Source organism: Ananas comosus, linkage group 23 (genome assembly GCF_001540865.1).
Source record: "Ananas comosus cultivar F153 linkage group 23, ASM154086v1, whole genome shotgun sequence".
Lineage (NCBI taxonomy): Eukaryota > Viridiplantae > Streptophyta > Magnoliopsida > Poales > Bromeliaceae > Ananas > Ananas comosus.
Window position 1 is genome coordinate 3,081,643 of NC_033643.1, and position 8,029 is coordinate 3,089,671.

At 40.5% G+C, this 8,029-nt stretch overlaps 1 protein-coding gene across 2 annotated transcripts; it reads left to right on the plus strand.

Annotated features, from left to right (window-relative positions):
• LOC109728079 (protein SRC2-like) lies at nt 212–5,577 on the plus strand. Of its 2 annotated transcripts, none has more exons than XM_020258378.1 (2): nt 212–760; nt 4,051–5,577. In XM_020258378.1, exon 2 carries the CDS (start codon nt 4,388–4,390, stop codon nt 5,246–5,248), a length of 861 nt encoding a protein of 286 aa, XP_020113967.1. In that variant the 5' UTR covers nt 212–760; nt 4,051–4,387; the 3' UTR covers nt 5,249–5,577. The 2 variants fall into 2 exon arrangements, with proteins under 2 accessions (XP_020113967.1, XP_020113966.1); XM_020258377.1 differs by having other exon boundaries at nt 4,084–5,577.

The following is an 8,029-nucleotide window of genomic DNA, read 5'->3' on the forward strand; positions in this document are numbered from 1 at the left end:
TGATCAGGTTTGGATCGGATACAAAATCTATATCCAAATTCAAATTCATCGGGTTTTTCATTTTTTACTTTTTACATCAGTATCTAAAATTATATTTATTTAGTATCAAATAAATTTTCTGGGTTCGAGTTCACATTCAAATAAATTTTCGGTTCACCGTATCCATCGACATCCCTATCCGATACACCCGGTGCATGTAGTGATCAATAACTCATCCCCCACCTCTGCCCGTGTTTGTCACTAGCTCTACCTACCACTTCCCACACTCTCCATTTCTAGGGTTTGGCGACGGCGATTTCCCTAAGCAACCATCCGTGGATGAGGAGGAGGACGAGGACGAGGAGGAGGAGCAATCCCCAAGGGTTTCTCACCCGGCCCTTGGTTTCCTATGATGCTAGGGTTTCCTCCGATCCGGCGTGGAGGAAGGTGAAGATGAAGTCCCCCTCCCATGGCGATCCCCGTCCCACATCTTCAGCAAGCCCTTCGCCATGGGCTCGGTGCGAGAAGAGCAAGGAGGAAGGCCATGTCTTTGCGGGTTGTTGCCGTCGAAACTGCTCGAGTTTCTGCCCACCAGGTGTTTGTCGATATGCCCGTGTGGGCGTTGTGGACTATGAGAAGCGTTCCTTTTGATCCCGAAGAGGTGGTCTCTTTTGCTCATGGGATTGCATTGGCCCCCTCGAAGAACTGAGCACAGGGTTCTTAGTTTTCATCAAGAATACGGCGATGATGATTTGATCGGCCGGAGAAGCATGCACGCGAGGTACCAATCCGTACATGACGTTTTTTTGCTGCAATTTAAGTTAATTTGTGAGTTTAAAGTAACAAGTCAACTGAAAGGTTGTGATATTTATAGAGAATTGTCTATTAGTAAACGAAATGTGATATATTTAGCCACATTTTGTAGAATGCGATCGACCAAGTTTAATGTCTTTGCTAGGAAAATAGAAAAAGTTGCTTTATATTGCAAGAAAGTGACATACCTATGAGGCCTGATTAGGTAGTCTCTTACAAATAATAGTAGTGTGAAAAAGCAAATTCATAAAAGAATGCATGTGATTAGGTCTCTCATGAATTTGTTATTGATGTTTAGCGTTATATCATCCCCTCAATTACCTCATGAAGGATAAAAAAGTGGCACGAAGATGATGATGAATCTGGCTGATGAACATAAATATCACTACGGTTAAGTTGTAGATAAGTCGTAGATATTACATTTCTCGAAGAAATAAATGAAAGAAGTGGAAGAAGTCATTTCCAAGGAGCTAAGCAAGTGATTTTCTTTGAAGTCATGTTGTATTGGTGTTTTGAGAGAGTTGATTGACAAGTAATTTGAGGAGTAATCAAAGGTGGTTAGGGAGTAGTATTTGGCTAAAACTTCTTTCAGCTGAAAATGGAATTTTAGAAGTAATGTTTTGTTTTTTCCTTTTTAGTTAACTAAGCTTTGGTGAAGGACTATTATTATGAACAAAGCAGAAATTGTTATTGACATAGCAGGTGTATTGAATTTGGTCAAGTTAAATATGTTAACTGACCAGATTCAATGCATCTGTTCTGTCAATAACGATTTTTGTTTTGTTAGTTTCACTATTATATAGCAGCGAAAGAAGAAGCTCTAGATTGCTTCTAGGTTTTTCAAATACTCTACAATATCAAAGTCGGTGGCCACTACATTCCCAAACTAGGCCTAAAACAATGTAGTCTCAATCCTACTTGTGTAAGTCTCACTCCCTAGGATTGCTTTGGACTGCAGGAGAGTTAATCCACAGATCATTGCCCTTTCCTTGTTAGCTTCATTCAACCAGCGAAGGACTGTTGTTTTCTTCCTTTGTTTGTCGCCCTTCACTGGCCATTTTGCCAGGAGCCTTATCTCCTATAATAATTCATCTTCTCCAACTTTTGTTATATATATATTTCTCAACTTTTTTCTCCACAATCTCATTGCTTCTAGTTCTTCTTCTTACCTCTTCCTTGCTCTTATTCCCCCTTATCTTGATTTTGTCAACACCTTGGTGAGCCTCTCAAAGTATTTTGGCAATGGTGCTCGTCGGAATCAAAGCTGTGGCAAATGAGATCACGGATCAAGTTGGAAGTAGGAGTCGAAAACTTGGTACTTGGGGATTGGTTTTCGTTACGAGCTTCAATGCGTATGAGCTTGAGTAGTAGTGTAAGCTGGGGATTGTTATACAAATTCTTTTCTTTTTTTTCTTTATTAAGGTTCGTGGGTTGCCATCTAAATCTTCTACTGGTTGTTTGGTCTTGGGAATTATTAACTGTTCAATTTGCCAATGCAATCTGTTTATGGCGCTGTGCTAAATATTTTTTCAAAAGTATATCTTTTGCAATCAAGCTCTACCTTTAATTAAGCCTATAGGCTTTCTGTTAAAATAAACAGACCAAAAAGGAAAAAAGCAATAGATGATTGTGCATCATAGTGGAAATGGAGGTGCCTAAAAAAATCTTAGTTTGGATTTAACTAAATTTAACTCCTAAATATTCAATTGTTCTATGTGGTCTTCGAGCTATATTTTCACAAAAATCAAGTAATCAGTTTTATAGTTCTATGGATATATCATAAACAATTTTTGTGAATATGGACATAGGCTTCTATTGAATTGTGGAGCTTGATCACAAAAGTGCAATTTTGGTGGAGGATTTTGAGCATAGTCCCATTTACAGATAAAATGGGAAAATTAGAATATAATCATCCCCAAAACTTGCAATTAAGGGAAAGATATAAATGACAGTCCCCAAACCTAAAGTAAGAAAGATAAAGAAAAGGTCTACGTATTGATCTTCTACCTAATGATGTAAAAAATAGAAAATCAAGCTCATAAATATTGGGGTCCATTAAATAAAAACAAAGGGAGAGATTGTGAGAAAACTATATCAAAAGCAATCACCAAATACAAAGCTCTCGAATCCAACTCTTGATCTCGATTCTTGACCCAATTTGCGACTGCATCTACTTTCTATGAATATCTTGACCTACTGAAGGCCCATGGAGGTATCCAGCATAAGCAATAAGAAAAGAGTATGGATCAGATTGAAAGAAGAAAGCAAGAAGAAGAGCTAAGTATCTAAGTAATTGTGGAGAAAAAGGAGAAATATATCAAAATTTAGAAGAAAGATATACAAGATGAATTAGATGAAATTACAGAGAGATTTGGGAACAATTTGCCACTCTGCTGGCCGCTTTCCGGCTGATGGAGAGGGTAGAGCAGAATAATGAAACTCAATCCTTTTTCTCGCGGACGCACAAACCAAGGAGAAACTGAGAAAGTTTATAAATTTGTTCAGGTTTCATGTAATATGATGGTTGATGATAATTTAATATATTCTGAAACAGATAGCATTTTGATGGATTTTGTAGTGTACTTCTAATTTTATGATGATAGTGTTGTTGCCTTTTTTATATGGATAATAGCCCATCATAGGTACGAAAGTTAAATCCACAGTGTCTCCATCTTACTTTATAGGTATTTATTGTTTGGTTAAATTATGCTTATCCTTTGCTTTAATCCTATGTTTGAATTCAACCTCTCTGTCGCATAGGACTATTTTCCACGACTAACCTGAGATGCATCACTTTCTGGATTGATATTAGATGCGAGAACAAAAGGTACAAATGTACGGAGACTCCCTAAACTATAGGCCATTTTGAAATGCCTCCCTCAACTTATCTTTTTTGTTATCAACAGCCCCTTACCTTTTTTTTTGGCCTTTGAATTAAGTAATTTTAGTCAAATAAATTATGCATTTATCAAACAAAGCCATTAGATTTGATAAAACTTGAAACTTAACCACAATAATTCAATGTAAAAGAACAGAAATTAAGGAGTATCAATCAAAATAATGAAGCCTAGGGATCTATCTAAATATGGCATATAGTTGAGGGGGTCAACATACACTTTTACCAAAACAATTAACCCTTTTGGTCAGGGCTATGTGTTACATTCTGGTTGCTGCATTTCATGTATAACTGTACTAGAACGAGTCCGGGCAATAATTTCTCTCTAATTTTAGCTAATGTGGTTGTTTTGTTCCTCACAGAAGCTAAATAAGGCAGTTTCAAATTAAGTACAGGTATTTAAAGATGCATTACTATGAATAGAAGAACAATATCTCTATTGTACCCTTATGCTTATCAGATTATTACAAACCCTAGCTGTCTTATTGTTCTTTCGACTGGCGCTTGTCGCATACAATCTTTCTTTTTTAGAGGATATGAAAGTAATTTTGTTTTTCGTTGTTGCTAAACTTGGCAAACTGTTACATTAAGCTTGTTGCTTCCTGGATGTCGAAGCTTCTCCTCCGCCCAAGCTGGTTCTTCGTTTGTCCTTTGAAACATTAACCCTTACCCTAGGTGAGAGCATTTGTGCCGTCGACAATGGCGTTTAGGACGTTGGAGGTGACGCTGATCTCGGCCAAGGACCTCAAGAAGGTGAACATTTTCACAAAAATGGAGGTCTACGCCATTGCCTCCATCTCCGGCGGCGACCCTCGTGCACGCCACCGCACTGCCGTAGACCGCAACGGAGGTCGGAGCCCCACCTGGAATGCCACCCTCTGCTTTGCCATCCCTGCTGCTGCCCTTGACCCCCGCCTCGCCCTCCATGTCCTCCTCCGCTCCGAGCGCATCCTTGGCGACCGCGATGTCGGCGAGGTCTTCGTCCCCCTCATGGAGCTCCTCGACTCCTCCTCCACTGCTTCAGCTGATGCCACCGAGACCAAGTTCGTGAGCTACCAGGTGCGCCGCCCCACCTCCGGCAAGCCCAAGGGCGTCCTAAACCTCTCCTACAAGGTGTCTGATGTCACCACTCCGCCTGCCGAGGCAGCGACGGCGACGCTCGTTGGACAATCAGATTCGACGAAGGGCGCCGAGTCCAGCAAGCCAGTCACCGCCTACCCTGTCCCTGCCGCCGCTGCCTACTCGGCGCCGAGGGCGTACCCTACGGCAGCGGTGCCTTATGCGGCTCCGCCGGGGTACGCAGCATACGGATATGCCGTGCCGCCAGGATACGGATACGGCGCTCCCCCGCCGGCGGCCGGATACGGATACGGATACGGCGCTGCTCCGCTACCTACGGCCGGATATGCAGCCAGGCCTGCCCAACCGAGGACCGGCAACTTCGGGATGGGGCTTGGGGCAGGGCTCCTCGGCGGGGCCCTCGGCGGGCTTCTCATCGGGGACATGATGGCAGACGCTGTGGCATACGACGCAGGATTCAATGACGCCATCGACTTCTAGCCAGGGAGTCATTTTTCTCACATGCTCATCTCCTGGGAGAATAGGAGAGTGAAGGGAATAAAAAAGAGTATTAAAAAAAAAAAAAGAAAGAAAAAAGGTAGGGAACAAAACATTTTGTTTTGTTTCCAGTTGATTACTTTTCATTTTCTTTGTTCGTTCTCCATTCCTCCTATTTATTCTTTTCTCTCTATCCAAACAGGGTGTTAATCTAATGCTTAATTTATTATTTTGTTGCGCATCTTTTTAAGTAATTATTTTACTGTAATTAAAGGTTGGGTAAATACTCTGGCTTTGTGATTAATATATATTTCTCCAAGATTGACTTATCATGTACACGAGGGAAAATATTTGTAATTGTTGTTGGATATTTTTATGTAATAGATTTAGTAGTAACTTATTATTTGTCCCAGTGTCTTTTTCATTTTAGGTTAATAAATGTCTCAAATCTTATGACCTACATCTTTTTCCTATTCTTACAAATAATGTATCTTACAGTTCTCTCATTAGTAGGTTGGTATGCTTTTGAGCCACAGATTTCCTTAATCTTCGTGTGAATCAGTTGGTCATTCTTTTATTGCAATCCCACTCGGCATTAATGGAGTCGTGCATCCTCATCTGCGTCTCTCTCTAATTTTTAAGAACATTTTTCTCCACCGTTTGTTTTCTGTCAACACTTTACTTTTGTTCTTCCGTTCACTTTATTTTATACCTTTAGCTATCGTTTGGTTCGGGGTTAAAGAAAAACTAGTTATTCCAAGAATAGAATTTAGTTCAGGATTAAGGTGGGGTTAGAGCATTTTTGTGTTTGGTTGGGGCTTAGAGTTAGTACAGAATAGTAAAAAATAGTATTTGGTTGGAGTATGTGGGATAAGAAGGATAGTGAGTTATTATGAATAGAAAATAGTGTTTGATTGGGGTTTGATAGGGTTAGGTGGAGTTAGCTAATCCGGAATAGCCGATTTCAGGTGGGGTTAGCTAACCCCATCAATTTTTGAAAATGTTTGGAAATAATATGATGGTTAAGGGGTACCGACCGAACAAATTAAATATCGGCCAATTAATATAATATTACAGTGTTTCTTTTACAAATAATATGGGAGAAAATAGTATTTAATGCATTTGGTGGCGTGTCTGTTTCAATACAAATTTTCAACCAAGGACGTGGACAAGTATACATCATACTTTTTAAAAGGCTATTGTAGAATGCAGCGGAAGTATTCGTTCGTACCTTTTGCGGAAGCGATTCGCGCAACAACGCGATGAGCCCGGATCGTTTAGATTGATTCACGTGTCCTCGGATCGTCCTTGAATGTCTTCTCACGCTCCAAACTCGCGGTGGATCGAACTACAAACGAGCGCGATCGCAAATCCACCGTGCAAGTCCCTCTAGAATAATAGGTCAATGGAGGATGTAGTTTCTCTCTTTTTCCGTTCTTTCCGTATATTCCGTTATGTGGGATCGCCCGCATATTTATAAGGGATTCCAAAATTCTAATAGCGTTAGAAATAAGGCCAAATCGGTTATTATTTGTTATCCTAATATAATTAGATTTATCTCTAATTAGCTTTCCAATTTGAAAGCGAGATTAATCCTAATCCAATTAGATAACATAATATCCGTCGGATCGAACCCGCTTATGGGCGTACCCGATTCGATTTAACCGAATGCCAACATCTCCCACTCGCACATGACGGGATCGATGCCATCGTAACCACTTCCTCAACATCACACCACTATTAATTCTATTCATACAGGAAAATGAACAGTGCGACCGCCGAGTCAACCTGCATTTTGGGAGCTCTATACTAGAAACCGCATCCGGCCAGCATAGAGACATCAACCCTCAAAAAGAAAAAAATATTAGACTCGTGATGCCCTAGACCATTGAATTACATCAGGTTCAGCATCTCTAATCCCTCGAAGAGCCATGCTAACCTCTGTTGCGCACATTATGACACTATACTCATGATTGTTTCGCTATACTGAAGCGATACAACCTGTCGACAATGAGTCAAAGTGTCTTAATGTAATTCAACTAGTCTTCCTTGAGTCCTCATGTCACTGAGTTGAGAATTGACTGCTTTTCCAGCAACGCCCCGTAAAGCCGCATCACTCATAGCCGTAGGAAACATGCCAAAGTAGCAACATCAATTCTTTCACTTAATGACATAGTCAAAAGTCACTAAGGGCATCTAACATATGTAGGACATCGTCTCAAAATAATGTCCGTAAGAACTCACACGATGAGGAAGTAGGGATCCATTCACTTATCTTCTCTATTTAGTCGCCCAGCACATGTAGTATGAAATACATGCTATGACAGAGAATCCCAATAAGCGTATGTCTTTCTCAATGTCATACGGATATTAGCTCAGTCACTCCGAGAGTGTCTAGACTGAGTTCTCCATTTGCTCGCTATCTCAAGCGCCAAACGGTGAACTCACATCCGGCTCTTAATATACAGGCCATACGAATCGTGGGACTATTCGTATGCGGTCCCATTAATGACCTCATCTTGGTGTCAACCAAGGCGGCTTTTATTAATACCTCAATTTTCGCTCGCTCTCTACAGCGCCGAAAAAAATGATTGTCCGTGTGAGAGGGCTAATCAGCCTGTGACATACTATCAATCAGTTCTATAACAATGCACGTGTACTAATTTTACCAAATATCTTTGCCAAAAAATAATTTGTAATTAAATAACCAAGAAACTACAAAATAATCGACTGTCTACACAATCAAATCCTACGGAGTCCAAGAGCTTTAACATGAGCCCAAAA